This window comes from Cnephaeus nilssonii, assembly GCF_951640355.1.
Source record: "Cnephaeus nilssonii genome assembly, chromosome: 21".
NCBI lineage: Eukaryota > Metazoa > Chordata > Mammalia > Chiroptera > Vespertilionidae > Cnephaeus > Cnephaeus nilssonii.
Window position 1 is genome coordinate 26619889 of NC_137092.1, and position 18313 is coordinate 26638201.

An 18313-nucleotide genomic window follows, 5' to 3' on the forward strand; every position below is an offset into this window, starting at 1 on the left:
GGATTACCAATCAAAGGCATTACATCAGTTATTATATACATACACTTAAAGTGAGACCTGGAACATAGAAAAAAAGATTCCAATCCAACTTCTAGAGATGAAAAGTACATTGTTTGAGATGAAAACTATAGTGAATAAGAGAAACGGCACAATAGATAGTGGAGAAAAGATTGGTGAACTTGAAGAAATAATTATGGAAGCTATAAAAAATGAAATACGATGAGAAAAGAAAATAATAATTAAAAAAATTAACAGAGCATCAGTGAGACAGAATCACTTCAAGTGGACTGATATATGTGAACTGTGGTCCCCAATGGAAAGGAGGTAAAACTACTTGAGAAAGTAAAGGCCAAACATTTACAGAGTTGATGAAAACCACACACTCAAATGCAAGAAGCTTGACAATCTCTAAGTACGAAAAATAGGGGAACCACACCAAGGCGCATTATAATCAGATTGCTCAAAAGCAGTGACAATAAGAAAACTCTTAAGAGCATCAAGAGGAAAAATGTATGGCTCATACAAATAATGATAGCGATTTCTCACTGGTGGCAGAGCAAGCAAGAAGACAGTGGAGTAACGTCTTTAAAGCACAGGAAGAAAAATAAAAATCTGTTCACCTAGAATCCTCCACCCAGCAAAGAAAGGTATCTTTCCAAAGCAAAGGTTACATAAAGACTTTCTTAAACACACAAAGTGAAAGAATTTATCACTAGCAGAACTGCACTACAGGAAATACTAGAGCAAGTCCTTCAGGGAGAAGAAATATGATACCAGCTGGAATCTGGAGCTACAGGAAGGAATGAATGAACAGGACCAGGAGTGGTAACTGCATGGGCAAATATAGTAATTTCTTCTTATTAAATAGATCTCTTTAAAAGCTAATTGACTACTTAAGTAAAAAGTAACATCAATGTAGTGTGGGGTTTAAAGTACAGTAATATAAAATAGATGACAATAGCAGAAAAGATCAGGAGAGGAGTAATGAAAGTATACAATTCTGAGGTTTTTATAGTATACATGAAGTGGTATAATGTTACTTAAAGACCATGATAAATCAAAGATGTTTACTCTAAACTCTAAAGCAATCACTAAGATATAATAGAGTTATCACTAATGAGCTAAAGATGGAAATAAATGGAATAGTAAAAAAATTCAATAAATCTAAACACAGGCAGAAAATGGAAAAAGGAACTAAGAACAGATGGGACAAATAGAAAATAATTAGAAAGATGATTGATTTGATCATATCCATAATCATATTGAATATAAATGGTCTAAACAGCTCACTTAAAAGGCAGTGATTGTTTGATTGAATATAACAAGCAAGGCCCAATTGTATGAGTACAAAAAACACACTTTAAATATAAAACTCAAATTGGTTTAAAGTGATAGGATGGAAAATATGTCATGCTTACACTATTTAAAAGAGTGCTGGAGTGGCTATGTTATTTCTGATATAATGTCTGTATTATATCAGACAAAGTATATTTTATTTATTTTTAAAAATATTTTTTATTGATTTCAGAGAGGAAGGGAGAGGGAGAGAGAAAGAGTAACATCAATGATGAGAGGGAATCATTGATTGGCTGCCTCCTGCATGCCTCACAGTGGGGATCGAGCCCGAAACCCTGGGCAATGTGCCCTGACCAGGAATCGAACCTGTGATCTGGTTCATAGGTTGACCCTCAACCATTGAACCACGCCGGCCGGGCAACAAAGTATATTTTAGAGCAAATAATATTACCAATGATAAGGATTGTAACGTCATCATTTTAAAGGTGTCGATTAATCAAGAGGACATGATAATCCTAAATGTTATGCATCTAAATTCAGGGCTTCAAAATGCCTGAAGCAAACACTCATAGAACTGCAAGAAGAAATAGACAAATCCACAATTATAGTCAGAGATTTCAATACCATTCTCAATTTACCTATAGAACCAGTACTCAGAAACCAATAAAGATGTAGAAGATTTGAGTAACACTGTCAAACAATTTGACCCAATTGACATTTACACAACATTCTACTCGGTAACAAACATTCTTTTTAATGCATATGAAACATTTTCTAAGATGGATCATTTAATCCTTTTTCAGGATTAAAGGTACAGTCATCATTCCCATCTACACCTGAGTAAATGAAGGCATGAAGCCAGGTCACCTGCTGAAGATACAGTTGTTAAGTGTTACATCTGGGCTTTGAACCCAGGCTATCTGACCCAGACAGAACTCTTAATCACCAGGCTCTGCCACCTCCCGTGAACACCTGGAACAGCTCAGGTCTCAGTGAAAACTCTGGGATTTAGAATGCAATCCCTTTTGGAATAAACAAAGGAATAGGCTACTCAAATAGCATTCTCTAAATACTATTTGGAAAGGAAGTACATTCCCCCTCTCCTCTCCTATTCCCACTCAGCCCAAATGGCCAGCCTGCTTCCTTTAAGTGACATGACTTATAGGTATCATAAACCCAGATCCCAGAGCCAGTGGGACTGAAAGAGAAGACAGTTGCTGATTGTAAAAGGCTCCTGGGAGTTGGCTCTGCCTCGGGCTGCCTCCGTGTGGGATGGGTGGTCTAACACACACTGACTGGAACATGACCAAGATGCCCGTTGGCCCCTCTTTACACGCCAGGATCCAGACAACAACTCCTTTCCCGGGAAGGAAATACGTTTTTATGAAAATGAAGCAGAGAATCCTTAGCTGGTGGTTGACTTTCTTTGTCCACCTTCTTATCTCTGTTATTAGTATTATAACGTATATAATAAGTACAAAACGGAAAAAACTTTGTAATATTTTCCAGGGCGAGGTTTCCTTACTTATCAGCAAGAAAATGGCACGGAGGGGAACACACCTTTTAAATGGATTTTTGGCTGAGACTTTTGGCACATGGCAGTTCTACGGGAGATGTGAAGTGGGGACATTCTTCTGCCTCACCAAGCGAAGGGAGGCTTCAAGGTGCTCAGCAAACATGGATCTTGATAGTGAAATTAAAAAAAAAAATCAGTTTTCTATCCTGTATCCAGTCCAGCTGCCTTCCCTTCTCCCACCTTTCCGAATTACAGTCAGCGACACCCCAGTTCCTGCTGTCTCTGTCACTTCCTTCAACAGCCCCCTTCCCATTTCCCCTCGCTTTTTGCCCACGCAGCTCCCTCCTTCCCTCTTCTCCACATCTCCGAAGTCCCCGAGGAGATCCACGAGTGACAACGGCTGCAGCCCAGGTGGAAAAGTTTGCAGCTCCCCCTTCTGTCTGGGCCGAGGGGCCCGAAGGCTGGGCTGGGGCGTCCTGGCTTCTGGGGGGAAATCGTGGAAGAGGTGTCTGAAGCAGCGCTGTACCCAAAAGAAAAGGAAACCCCCCTTTGTGCTAGTTAGCGCGGTGGCTTTCAGTTTGGGTCTTTGGCACTCATTCCGGACTGCCATTGTTCCCCCCTTAGGTGCTTGTAGGTTAGGAGCAGCGCCGGTGGGAGCGGAGGGAGCGGTGGGAGCGGAGCGCACCCTGGGAGCGCTTCCCTGGAACTGGAGTGACCCCCGCACCCGTGCGCAGAGAAGCCGCCCGCGCGCGCGCGGAGGGGAGGGCGGGGATTCAGAGCCAGGGGGCGGGGACCTGGGGGGCGGCACGGGCCAATCAGGAGGCGCGGCCGAGCCAGGCTCCCTCCCGGCTCCCGGGCGAGTGGCGGACAGAGGAAAGTTGGGAGGCTCGGCGGCCGGCCCGGCGAGAGCGGCGGCGGCGAGGGCAGCGGGACTCCGGCGCGGCGCCGTAGGGCTTCAGTGCGCCCCCGGGTCGGGCCGGGCGCGCCCCCCGCACTCCGCCACCCGCCCCCCGGGCCGCGGGCAGATACCGCCCCCGGAGGAAGCTGCGTCCAGACAAAAGCTCTGCATCTTTGCCGCTCAGCCCCTGCAGGGAGTCCGTCGCGTCGGGTGCCTGTCCCGGTCCGAGTCGCAGCTCCAAACGTTTGGGCAGTTCCCAGAGGTTTCCAGAGTCTAATGAGTGGCTCGGAGAGGAGCCCCTCCGTCTGTGACTGAGCAGGACTAAGCCCCGCGCTCAGAAAAAGAGGGAGAAAAGACAGAAAAGACGATGATTTCCCGGGACCCCGTCCGCGCGGCATTGCTGTTTGCTCTGCTTTATTCCTCCCTCGCTCAAGATGCGAGCCCCCCGTCCGAGGTCAGCGCAGAGGACATCCCCGAGGGGGCCTCCACCTTGGCTTTTGTGTTCGATGTGACGGGCTCCATGTATGATGATCTAGTTCAGGTGATCGAAGGGGCGTCCAAAATTCTGGAGACGTCTTTGAAAAGACCTAAAAGACCGCTGTACAACTTTGCTCTGGTGCCTTTCCATGATCCAGGTAAGGGAAATGTTTATTCTTTGTTATTCCTTTAAAAAAAAAATATTTTTTATTGATTCCAGAGAGGAAAGGAGAGGGCGAGAGAGAGAAACATTAATGATCAGAGAGAAGCATTGACTGGCTGCTTCCTCCACGCCCCGCACTGGGGATGGAGCCCGCAAACCCTGCACGTGCCCACGCCGGGAATCAAACCGTGACCTCCTGGTTCACAGGTCGAGGGGGGCTCAACCACTGAGCCACAGGGCCGGGCGTATGTCTTTGTTGCTTCTTATGATCCCATGGCGCTTTATGCGGTGAAACGGTTTCAGTGCTGGGAAGTTTCTAAATCTTTCTGATAGATGTGTAGCCCGAAAACAGTTGTAACAAAGAATTGCTGCTTGGCTTCCGGGGTGGCTCTGATACCTGCTCGTTTCTCAGCCATGGAGTAGATTAAGATGGCTTGTTTCGGGAGCTTGGACGGTGGTCCCCAAGCCTGGGTATGTGGAATGAGGAAACCCACAATCCAGTCTTGAGCAACAACAGCGTCTGCTGACTTTTTAATGTTAGAGCTAAAGAATGTGTAATTAGAAAGGCAGATTTGAACATGGGTGTTCGGCCGCAATCCTTCACAAGCTAACCACATCCAGGTGGAGAGCACGCGCAGGATAGCGCTCATCTAAGACGGGGAAAAACCTGTGTGAGACAAGGAAGCGTGGATTAATTACTGCTAGTGGGACGGAAGAGCTGCAAATGAGAGGAACCATTCATTGCTTAACTGAATCTATTCATCTTTGCACCAGGTCATCATTAGCTAGGTTCACAGATGGGTATAAACATTATGTCTAGGGCTCATGCAGTAGAAATGCATGTAATTTGGTATGTCAGTGCTCTTTAAAGGTAGTTGAAGCCAAAGGACTTTATTTTTTGCCCTGAAGCTGTGGGTTTCAGCTGCTCCACTGTAACAGGACCCGATTTACTTTTTTTTTTTTTTTCCAGTTTCCCTTTAAAGTGGCACCTTTCTGTGAGGCTCATAGGAGCCCTCATTGTCATTGTGGAGGGCAGCGTCGCCAGGGAGCCCTGGGGCATGCTGTCTAGCATCCACCTGAGTTTCATTAACACAAGTCCCTGCCCAGTTGAAGAAATAAAGCAGTGGCTTCTTAAAAGTCCTCCCCCACTGTTCTCCCCTATTTTTCCTGCTTTGAAATTCTCTTTTTGGTAGAAGACCTTGACACAGCCTCTTTACAATGAGAGCTTGATGTTGAGAATTTCAGATTTTTTCCTTGTGCATTTGACAAACATAAAGTTCAAATTATTGCAAGCTGTCAAATGTGTCAGTTGTCAACTATTTAAAAAAAGATGGCTGTGGGGAAATTTGGAGGGGAAATAGAATTTTCTGTTTTTTCCTCTTTCAGATGATGAAAACAATAACCTACTCTTCTGGGATATATATATATATATATATATATATATATATATATATATGAAACATTTCTACATTGATGAAATATTCTTTATATTTGAATGAAAAATTGAATGGTTATTTACTGTGTTTCCTCTCAGTAAGGCACCTCATGTCTTACAATGTTTCAGTATATTAAATGTCAAGATGTCAATGTTGATGCAGTTCAAAACTTGTTATTTTGGAATAGCCTAAATATTTCTTCTGTACGGGTAAATCTGAAGTTGGCTAAAAAACAAAGTAAAAATTGTTTTCTCTAATTAACACCACAATTTGCTCTTCTCCAAAAGACTCTTATGAAATGATGTTGCTGCAAACAGAACACAGAAATTGCCTCAAGTCATAAATGGAAACTGGATCATCATGATATTTCAATGTGATATGAAAATTATTGGAATAAATTGCATTGTGGTATGCTGCATTCCCAATTGTTACCAAATGGGAAAGTTTGCTGTAGTTGACTTTCCTATAGTTTAGCAATCATGTTTCAAAGTGGGGGAAACTTGGCATGCTAATAAGAGATGACTAATAAATTAGATCTTTCTAGAATTAATACACGAAAATGATTAAACTGGTTCCATAAAATTAATTGTAAGTGTAATTCAGCAAAACTATTAATTCTGTTCCCATTGTGATTAGAGAGAAGTGGCCACATGTTTCTGTTATCTAAGAGTATTTAAAGTATTTTTAAAGATAAAGAGGGAAATAGAAGTTAAAACATACTAATAACTTTTAGTTTATTAATTCATTTTAATGGATTGTAATAATACCTTGGTGTGACATTTTCTCTCTAACACTGTGTGTGTAAAATCATTAAGCATTTTTGATTTCCTTTTCCTTGTGATTAGTGATCAGCTTAGAATGGCAAAAAGGGCCTTGAATGGGGATTGGCTGTCTTACTGAGTGACATTGGAACAGTCAATTTATCTTTTTGAATGTTTTCTGAACTGTAAAATGAGGGAATTGGATCTGAACATCTCTAAGGTCACTTCTAACTGTGACACTTTATGACTGATTGCTTTATATGTGGTTGCTTTTCCTAGTTTCTAACACAAATTCCTACCGTTGGTTGATACAACTGACATGAAAAGAAATAATGTGTTATTGAATATAATAATTGCATTAATTATAATCATAATGACTAATTATATTAATGATCTTGACTACAACTTTTCAAAGCCATTTGATACCTGCTACTGCACTTAGCTAGATGAAATGATGGAGGAGATCTGGGATATAGTCTCAGGCATTTGACCGAGACCTGAGGCCTTTCAGGTGACGCTTTGGACCTCTGCATTACAGTTTGGGGCCCGGTGTGTGCTTGCAGGTGGGGGTAAAAATTAAAATACATGGGAAACATAACCACAGAGGAAAAAGTCTAACAACTTGACAAGGAAGTGATAAAATCACTCAGAAAATGTGCACATCAGAGGCCACTCTTGGAGGACCAATAACACACCCAAGGCAGGGGAAGCATCGGAGAGGACCAGGGACATGGAATATCAGGCCAGCTTTTTGATGCTAATTATCTTAAAGGTGTTTTTTTTTTTTAAAATTTCTATAATCCCTTACAATGCATTAATTTTTAACAGCTTTATTTAGATATAATTCCCATATCATACAAACATTCATAGTCACAGATATATATACAACCATCACCACAATTTTGGAACATTTTTATTACCTCAAAGAGAAACCTCATGCCTTTTATTTATCTATCATTTCTCTATCCCCTTACCATCCTTCTCCCAGCCCTAAGCAACCACTAATTTACTTTCTGTCTCTCTAGGTTTTCCCCTTCTGGACTTTTATATGACTGGAATCGTATAATATGTGTTCTTTTCTGACTGGCTTCTTTCACTTTAGCATAATGTTTTCAAGGTTCCTTCATGTTGTTGCATGAGGATGTTGCATGAGACCCAACTTTGAGATGAGAGGGTTGAAATCACCCCCCTCCCCCACTCCTGACCTCTGGGGAAGAGAGAGGGGCTGGAGGATGAATCAGTTGTCTGTTGCCAGTGGTTTAGTCAATCATGATTATGGGATGAAGCCTTCATCAAAACCCAAAAGGAGGGTTTCAGAGAGCTTTGGGTTGGGGACCACGTGGAGCTGCAGAGAGAGGGCGAGCTCTGAGAGCAGGGAAGCCCTGTGTCCTGTTCCCCACCTTTCCCTGGGCTTCTGTCCCATCTGGCTGTTCCTGATATCCACGTAAGAAACGTCCACACCTATAGAGAAGTTTATGAATTGAGCCAAAATGATGACAGTTGCCGGGAAGCAAAATCTCAATGAATTGAGACAGTACTCCAGAGAATGGCAGTATTGCAGCTTTACTTATACATTAGAATCAGAGGAGGAGGTGTAAAGAGGGTCCCGCGAAATCCATTGGTGTTAGGTTAAGGGAGTGGGAGAAAGCAAACGGGGGCAATCTCTGGGATTGGATAAAAAGTAAAATAGAAACACTTATTTCTTTCACCTTGGTGGGGACAGGGTAGTCAGTAGTTGACATTTACAGCACATAGAGATGGTTTGCAGGGAATAAGATAACAAGGAGGGGTTCTGCTATAGGTTGTGCCCTGAGTGGTCTGGAAAAAGACAATTACTCTGACATTTCCAAGGAGAGTTATCTCAGATACAGAAAGATAGTAGACAGGCTCCCTTAAGTTTAAGACGGACCTTTGTCAAGGAAGCCACAGGCCCAGGACAGGACTACCCACTGTGACCCATTTCTAGTTAGGAATGTTTATGTCCAGATCATCCTAATGTGGTTACTTTTGGCCTCTGTGTTTGTAAGGCCCACCATGCAGGCCTCCCCTGAGCTTGTCAAGTTTGGTGTGTGGGCCCTTTTTTCATTCGCACTGAGTTATATTCTTTTATAATAAAACAGGTAATCTAATGAGGAAATGCGTTTTCTGAGGTTTTTTGAGCTGCTCTAGCAAATTTAAGTGGACTCAAGGAGGGGGTTGATAGGGGATTGTTGGCACCTGTGATGTATAGCCGGTTGGTCAGGAGCACACAAAACATCTGGGGCTTGTGATTGAAGTCTCAAGTTGAGGGGAGGGTGCAGTCTTGTAGAATTAAACCCTTTAACTGGTGGAATCTGATGCTATCTCCAGGTAAACAGGTATCGGAATTGAGTTGAATTCTTAGACCTTGAAAAATCTATCGATATTTTATATGAGCTAAACCTCAAATTGAAATGTCAGTTTCAATACGTGTAGGAAAAAGATCCAAGAAGATATCAGTCTCCCTTTGCCTGTAGCTCCTCCTGTGCGAAGAAGGGTTTTCATGAGGAAAAGGGTTGGTCTTTTAAATCCAAGAGAAACCAAATTAAAGTAGAATTTAAGAGTTGAGAGATTTTGGTTGCAATGATTACTTTGTTTCCTAGCATGACAGAGTATTTAATTTTAATTTTTTTTAAAGTAAAGTGGGATTTATTGAAGATGCACTCCAAGGAGTGAGCCAGTTGAGAGAGACAATGGCCCCAAACTCCTGATTTATATGGTAAAATGAGGGATTTTCTAGGTGGAGACTTTAATTTGCATTCAGGTTTGATTGATAGAGTAGGGTTATTTAATTATATTTTTTCTGTGCATGCCTTTACCCATAATGCATACAGAAAAATCCAAGGGGGTCGTTCTAAACCGCAATGCAAATTTTATTATACCATATTTTCCGGTGTATAATACGACTGGGCATATAAGATTTTCCTGGGTTAAAAAGTTGTCTTATACGCCGGAAAATACGGTAATTAGTCCAGGACCCTAGTAAGGTCACACTGAGGTCATGTTGCTTTCCTCTGAGCTTCTGCCAAAATCCAGCTGATTCTGAACCTGCCCGCTGACAGTCTGCTGGCTGCTGGGTGGCCTACAGAGAGGTGGTCTGAAGACACTGTTGGTCTGACCCCTGTTCAGGACCCCAGGGCAGACCCCACCCCAGCCACTCATGTCTAACTTCCTACCTAATACCTGGACGAGCTGCCACTGCCCATTGCTGCCCTGGTTGCAAGCCTTGTGGGGTCCCTTAGAGTTTAGGAGTTGTTTGCCTGTTGGGGAAGAAGAGGGGGAAGGGGAAGGCATGGGCATGCTACTGGGAGGGAGAGCATGCCCTCCATGATAGAGTATTTTAACCTGAGAGGGGATCCCATGTCTCTGGATGTTTTCTGAGGACATGTAGAAGCCTTTTGCTACCCACAATGAAAACTTTCCTCCAAAGTGGAAGGACCACATTTTGATAATTCAGTATGTTACATGTGTTAGGAATGTTACTAGTTAACAGAAGCCTCTCTGACTCCCACTTTTTGTTTATTGTTTGTTAAGTTGAGGAACAGCTTTCAATTGATTGTAGGTAAGTCAGAATTTGGTTTTGCTTATGATGTGTCTCTGGTCAAACATACAATAACCATTCTCAAGGGTCTTCATAACTATGCTCCCTACCTTTCTCTCTGATCAGACATTAAGCAATCTGGGCAGGACTCATTTATAGTATCTCACAGGCCTGCCACACAGCACACACTCAGGAAAAGTTTCATCACTGAATTCTGAAAACAAGAACTGAGGATTTCTCTGGGTATTTTAATCTTGCCTTGCATGATTGTGAGACGGATGTCCAACTGCTGGTTTAGGCCTGATCCCTGCAGCATTGGGCTTAAACCAGCAGTCGGACATCCCCCGAGGGGTCCCGGAATGGAGAGGGTGCAGGCCGGACTGAGAGACCCACCCCTGTGCACAAATTTTGTGCACCGGGCCTCTAGTTTGTCTGTAAAGATTCAATAGGCACTGGAGAGAAGACAGTAATCATTTGGGCGATATATATCTCCTAGCCAAGCTTGAAATGAAAGTATCATTGTGACCCAGATAATGACAGAGTCTTGGGTAGTTATTGAATGTTTGTATGGCAGGTAAGTTTTGGAGGTGATTTCTATGCAGTTGGGAGTATCTCACCTGCATGCTGTAAGATAGTCTGCCTACTTTCCTGTTTTAATTGGACTGGTGGAAAGAGTGTCACTACAAATAAATTAATTTCTAAAGAGCATTGTGCAAACAAAAGATCCACATGATAGGTGGTTCTCACAAGTCTACAGTATTTTCAACCTTGGTTTTGTTTATCTCTGATAAATCCCTTGAGGATCCCCATCTCTACGGGGAATAGGAAAAATTTAAAAATGGACTTACGTCAAATGTAAGGTGTAATGAAATAAACTTTTCCTACTTTAGTAACATTATCATGGTTAAATAATATATGTCAAGGTCCTTTAAAAGTACTAAAGAATCAATGGTGTTGCTCTTACTGAATGACTCACATTTGTCTATAAAGATTCAATAGGCACTGGAGAGAAGAAAAATAGTAGAACCTTTATACAATAAGACTAAAAAATTCTCGAGTGAAAATATCTACCTGATGACTTGGTTATTAATCAACCTATAGGCAAAGGACAGTTCGAACCAGTTCAAATGTACCATTCTGATACACTCAGTATTTGAGAAGCATGTGTTCATTGCTGCACTGTCCCCTTGGGCCCTAGACCACTGCTTCATAATTGGGAAACCAACAAGAGAATTTAAAAATCCAAAGACAAGCCCTTATATTCAGTGATTCATTTATTCACTCATTCATCGGTCAATAATAGACTTCCTGCTATTTGTCAAGGACTATGCTAGGTGCTTTTGATTCAAAGATAATGAATGAGGCCTAGCTTACAAGAAGTTAACAATATATGGGGTAACATGCAAGAGAAATGATAATATTATATAACACACTACGGCTTAGAGTGGAAAGAAGGGCCTGTGTGAGCGCAGAAGCAGTGCCCCTGACTGTGAATTCAGGAGGGTGATGGTCAGCAAAGGTTTTCTGGAAGATATGTGGCCTGGCTGAAACCTAAAGAAAGTGCATAAGCCAAAGAAGTTTAAGGAGCATATTAAGGCATTTGGATTTCATCCTGAAAGCTATCAGGAGCCTGAAACGGTTATAAGTGAGGAATGACATGGTTGGGTTTTCATTTTAGAGTTGTGTCTTGCAGATGGATTGGGGCAAGGCATTCCTGAGAGCTGAGCGATGAAATCTAAGGCCATCATAGCAATTTGGGGAGAAATAGTGAGGAGACTTGGGCATAGGAAGAAGGGGATAGACTTCCGAGCTATTAAGAAATCCAATGAACTGGACTTGGTCCGTAGAATATGGAAAAAAGGGAAATATGATTGCCTTCCATAGGTTAAGATATGAAATTGTCACACACTAGAAGAGAAAAGATACGAAAAGTTCTCTTTAAGAGATACCATTACTCTCTGGCCAGTAGTCTTGACAGTCAGTAAGCAAGCTCCTTATACATGAACTTGTCCAAATAAAATATCAATGTAAAATACAGGGGTGAAAAAGAGTCACAGAAACAGACCTAGGCATTGTACAACCAAATGTTTTTTTTTGTTTGTTTTTAATTGACATATAATATATTAGTTTCCGATGTACAATTTGTATATATTGTGAAATAATCACCACAATAAATCTAGTTAATTACATTATAAAATTTTTTTCTTGTGATGAGGACTTTGAAGGTCTACTCCCTTAGCAAATTTCAAATAAGCAATCCGGTACTGACTATAATCCTTATGCTGTACATTACATCCCCATGATTTATTTATTTACAACTGGAAGTTTGTACCTTTGACCTCCTTCATCTATTTCACCCACCCCCTATTCCCTACCTCTGTCAACCACCAGTAATATGTTCTTTGTATCTATGAGCTCATTTTTTTTCTTAGATTCCACATTTTAGTGGGATCATACAGTATTTGTATGTCTCTGACTTATTTCACTTAGCATAATGTCCAAAGGTCACAGATGAAAAGATTTCCTTCTCTTTTATGGCTGAATAATATTCCACAGTGTGTATTTGTGTGTGTGTATTTGTGTGTGTGTGTGTGTGTGTGTACATGTGTATGTGTATATTTATATTCATCCATCAGTGGACACTTAGGTTGTTTCCACATCTAGGCTATTGTAAATAGTGCTGCAATGAACATGGGGTGCTAGTGTTTTTGTTTTTTTGCAGATAAATACCCAGAAGTGGAATTGCTGGCTCATCCAGTACTTCTATTTTTAACTTTGTGAGGAACCTCCACTCTGTTTCCCATAGTGGCAACACCAATTTACATCCCTACTAATAGGACACAAGGGTTCCCTTTCTTCCACATTCTCTCCAACACTTGTTACTCCTTGTCTTTTTGAGAATAGCCATTCTAATAAGTGTGAGGTGTCTGCCTGATAATTAGTGATATTGAGCACATTTTCATGTACCTGTTGGCCAACTGTATTCTTCTTTGGAAAGATGCTTATTCAGATCCTCTGCCCATTTGTAACATTGAATTATTTGGGTGGTTTTGTTGTGTGCCAATTTTGATCCAGGGTTCAGAGTATTAGTTCATTCTGCACTTAAATAACCAGTCCACCCGTAAGCAACACTCCAACTGTAGCCATAGACTGTTTATCTTTATAAATATGTAATGATGTCATTACATATTTGGACCAAACTGTTAACTCTCCTAGTTTTGGTTGTATGCTCACCAAAGAGCCTCCTGATAATTTAACCGCATACACTTTCCTTATAGGGAGAGAAAGCTCTTGTCAGACTGGCACATACATCAGACTTACCAGACAGTTAGGTTCCTGATTGGTAACGCATATTTTGGCACACCAGTCTTATACGTCAGTCTCTATTGTTTAAAATACTCTGACAGGGTCAAGTTAAAGTTTCTGAGTTTGGAAGTCGGAGAGCCAGACCTTAGTTGATGGTTAATTTATCCAAGTAAATGTCTCTGTTTGGGTGGCCTGCCTGTCTCCAGGTATCATCCCCTCAGAATTTCCAACTGTCAGTGTTAGTGTGAATCATGCCAAGTAGCTGTTCTGTCCACTTGAAACGTATAGAGATACAGCTGAAGCCATCGGAATAAGTGAGATCATCCAAGGAGAGTATGTAGACTGAGAGAAGAAGAAAGACAAGATGGAACTATAGAGAACACAAGTATTTAAGAGACAGTGAGAAGGGAAATTCATAAAGGATTCTGGGAAGGGAAGTCCAGGTCAGTAGGAAGAGAAACAGGAATGAGCAGTGTGTGTGTGGAAATCTAAAAAGTTGCTAGATTTAAGCAGGCGAAGTTATCAACTCCATCCATGTGTAAGATTACTGAAAATAAAAGCTAAACTAAAGAGGGTAAAATGCAGTTTCATTGGGGTTGTGAGGCCAGGATGCTGAAATGATGGGTAAGAAAATTGTGGTTAAAAGCGTAGTCTCCTGAGTCTGATGCCTGGGTTGGAAGCGTGGCTCCACCAATTACTTGTCCCATGATCTTAATTTATTTCAGTTTCAGTAATGGGGGGTAATATCTCCTCAATAAAGTTATGTGAGGATTGAAATAATAAATGCCCCAAAATTTAGCACAATCCCCTGCACACAAGAAATTCTCAATAACTATAAGTTATTGGGACTTAGAGTTGAGAAAGAACATTTGAAGATGGAAGAGAGGAGAGAATGTGTAATCCTGCTGAAAGGACTCAGTGGAGTAGAAGAGATAGAAGATGCCATAGGGAGAAGAGATCATTTGTGAGACCAGGGCTTTGAGGAAGCAGGAGGAGATGGGATGCAAAGTAGAAAGACTGGTCGTTGGCAGGAGAAGACCTTTGGTTGATTGTGATAGGAGAGAAGCAGACCACAGACAGCAGGCATGGTTATGGACAAGCAGTAGGTTGGGATGCAGGATGCTGGGTGACTTCCTGTTGGATGGACTCTCTTTTTCTGAAAGACACAGAAAGGAGAGACCTTTGATGAGAGGAGGGAAGAGTAGAAGGGTAAGAGAGTTTGGAAAAATAATGGCGTTTTGGAGGTAAGAAGGTGACTGTGGACACAGAGATGGTTTCCCAGGATGAGTTGTGGTTCTGAAGATGGAGCTGTAATGCTTCCACACTGCCTCGCTATGTGATTTTCTCCATCAGCTCTCAGCAGCCTGCGCGTAACTGCTGAGTCTGACCATTGGTTTGATCCAGGACTGGGGTTTTGTTGAGAAAGTGTGATAAAGCAATAGGATATGACTGAGAGGATATTAATGAGAGAGAGAATGAAGTGGCATATTACAGAGTCCAATGTGGATGTATTGGGCCGACAAGAGCTGAGAATTTTCAGGTGAAGGATGCTTAACTGTGACAGAAGTTGAGGTTATTGATGAGAATAGCCAGAGTGATTGATCATAGAATTTAGCTTGAGTAGAAAAGGAACTTAAACTGGAATGAAGATTGTGGGGTTGAGATCAGGGCACTTGAGTCTGCAGCGTTGAATGTGGATGTTAAAAGTAACCCAGGGAATAACAGAGCTTAGAATGGTGAGGAAGACAGTGAGTCAGGCATCACATTTTTATTTCATAAGAATTGTTGAGAGGTCTCCAGCTGGCAGTTAACTATGCCGAGGAGGGTTAGCGGGTGTCATAGGTGTCAAGCACCTCAAAACGGCAGGTATTTTGTCTGAAGGTAGAGAAATAATTGGGGTAAAATGCTGACCCACGTCTTGACCCTGATATATCTGGAGTGTTGGCGAATGGGCAGACCTCACTAGGGAGCGCTGTAGGATGAGAGGGTGTCATCAGCGGAGAACCCTGTTTCAGCTACAGGGGGAGGGAGGTAGATAGAGAGTTCCTGTGGAAGATGGTTTGGCAGATCACTGCATTGGTGAGGGCATCGGATGGAGAAAGGAATGGGTCAGGAGAGAGGAAACAGGGTGAGAGCAAGAGAAAGGGGAGTGGTTTGCATTTGGGGCAGTGACCACAGATGGTGATGATGTAAGGCAGGGTGGGATATGCTGGCACAAAGTCTAGCTGAGGCTTGGGTATAAATGGAAGACACCAGTGCAGGCCCTGGGAGATTTGGAGCCCGATGATGTCAGCTGTTGGCAACTCGGTCTGAGGGCAGGGACTCCTGAGGAAACCTCATCTCACGTGTCTTCTTGACACAGGCTTACTAGTATCATCTTTATTTCTAGTAATAACAGCTACCATTTTATTTTTTGAGTCACTACCATGGACTAGACACTAAACTTTGATACGTATTGTGTTTTACGTCATTAGGCTCACAAATTGCTAAGTGGTGGATCTTGTCTTTAGTTTACATGCGAAGCAACTGAAGCTTATATGCACTCTCACAAAATTTCCTGGGAAAAAACCAAACAAACAATAGCTTCCTGCACATTATTTTTTGCTTCTTGTGTTTTGAGACACGTGTGAGATGGAGGAGCGGAGCCTAAAAAGGCCTGGCAAAGGGACCTCTGTGTTAGTTGCTAGGGCTGCCATAACCAAGTACCCCACACTGGGTGGCTAAAACAACAGAAATTTATTGTCTCAGTTCTGGGAGCTAGAATCTGAAATCAAGATGTTGGCAGTTTCCCTCTCCGGGCTGTGCGGGAGAGCCTGCCCCACGCTTTCTCCCAGCTTCTGGTGGTTTGCTGGCACCCTTCGGTGTTCCTTGGCCTGTGGACGCACAGTTCGCTGCCTTCATGTTCACAGGGCGGTCTCTCTGTACACTGGGTCAGATTTCCCATTTTTATCATGACACCAGTCATATTGGAGTATTGGCCCACCCTACTCCAGTATGACCTCATCTTAACTAGCTACATCTGCGACAATCTTAGTTCCAAATAAGGCCACATTCTGAGGTGCTGGGGGATGGGACTTCAACATATGAATTTTGGGTGGACACATTTCAACCCATGTTGAGACCACTCAGTAATTAACATTTAAAAAACTAGACGCTAGCCCTAGCCAGTTTGCCTCAGTGGATAGAGCATCGGCCTGCGGACTGAAGGGTCCCAGATCCGATTCTGGTCGGGGGCACATGCCTGGGTTATGCAGGAGGTAGCCAATCAATGATTCTCTCTCATCATCAATGTTTCTATATCTCTCTCCCTCTCCCTTCCTCTCTGAAATAACAAACAAACAAACAAACAACAACAAAAAATCTCACAAGACTCTATTACTCTTTTACTAGAGAGACTCAGGCTGTCTATAAATTTCTGATAAAAATGTTTATATTAGGGAGATTATGAACTCTAAGCTCTCATCTCTTTTTGGATGGGAATGGGGTCCTTGGTGGTAATTATGGAGGGAGACATTAATATGTTTGGGATGCTACTTCAGTCCTGGAAATAATTTGAACTTAAAAAAAAATCTGTGAATTTTACTTTTAAAGCATTTAATATTTTGAGTATTTACTCTTAAAACATTTAATAAAGCTTTGATTTTTTTTTGAGATGTTGAGATATTTAATTTTGAAATGGGGGAAATCCTATAGGAGCTAGGAATTCTGGAAATTAGGTGTGAGTTCCTAAATATTTTGAGTTTGTATACCTCTAGTTTTTGGTTCTATTTTTCTTGGAAACTTCAAACACACCAGTTGGAGCAATTTTCCCCATGAGCACCCAATCTCTGAGAGCTAACCTTTAAGCACTGTTTTATAGCAAGTCGGAGGAATTCCTTGAAGTTCCCAGGCTAGAAGTCACTTATTGCTACTGAAAATGCTTCAGGGTGACTCTGAGCTGTTCTTATCAAGATCTAGGAGGCTGGCCAATGAGACTGATGGGTGATGGGGAAGAGAGAATACAGGAGCTGGATCTTCTTGGATCTTTTCACCAGGTAGAAAGGAGAAAAAATACATTATTTCATTAAGCAGTAGAGAACAAAACCCTAAAATGATATTGTACTATCTGGAATGTCAAGTTTTGAGATTCAAAGTGAAATCTGTTTTGCTTTTTGGTTAGTTCATTATTTCCACTTCAAAGCCCGTTGCCAGAGCACACAAAGAACCTCGTTTCTATTGTTTCATGCTCCCCAGAGGGTCTTCCCTGCTCTTCTTAGACGGACTTGTTCACCACCCTCTGGATCAGATGGTCACACTTCTGCCTTGAAGTTTTCTCTGGAGCCACACCCCATGTTGGAATGTGTGTCCCTGTGTGCCAGACATTTTCACATCTATAATTAAAAAGATTTGTCAGAATTCCACCTCATCCAAGGAATTTTCCTAGAGTATTGGGAAAATGTCATTCAGTATTGCGATCCCCTTTTATATTTATTGTAACCTTTCTGGACTTCATTAGTGCCTTTGATAATAACTTCACTCCTCTTGTTTTCCTTCTGTATTGTAACAGAAAAGAACAGTTTGATTTATCTTGACAAAGTAAAACTTAGTAGAGTTAGGATGACAGAAGTTTTGAGTGAATTGTCTCTAATAACAAATGGACCAACGTTTGATTATTAACCAGCTACGAAATCTCAAAGCTTTAGTTTCCTTGACATTAAGGTGAAAAGAACAGTCATATTTTCCTTTGTAGAGTTGTGAGCATTGGAAGAGAAAATGCACATATAACATTTGGTACAAAGCCTGACACAAAGGAAGGACCCACAAGGACTCTATGAGGGAAATCACACTTGACATAGAGTCAGAACACCTGGGTGCTGGTTCTGTAGCTGGGCAGGTCACTTGACCTCTTGAGCCTCAGTTTC

At 41.9% G+C, this 18313-nt stretch overlaps 1 protein-coding gene across 2 annotated transcripts in view; it reads left to right on the forward strand.

The window, feature by feature from the left end:
* The first annotated feature begins 3699 nt into the window (after positions 1–3699).
* The window catches only part of HMCN1 (hemicentin 1), a 379828-nt gene continuing 365214 nt past the window's right edge, over positions 3700–18313 (forward strand). For both annotated transcript variants that reach the window (XM_079760677.1, XM_079760678.1), the window contains exon 1: positions 3700–4345. In XM_079760677.1, the coding sequence (XP_079616803.1) occupies positions 4078–4345 (268 nt within the window). In that variant the 5' untranslated portion in view covers positions 3700–4077. The remainder of the gene's footprint in view (positions 4346–18313) is intronic.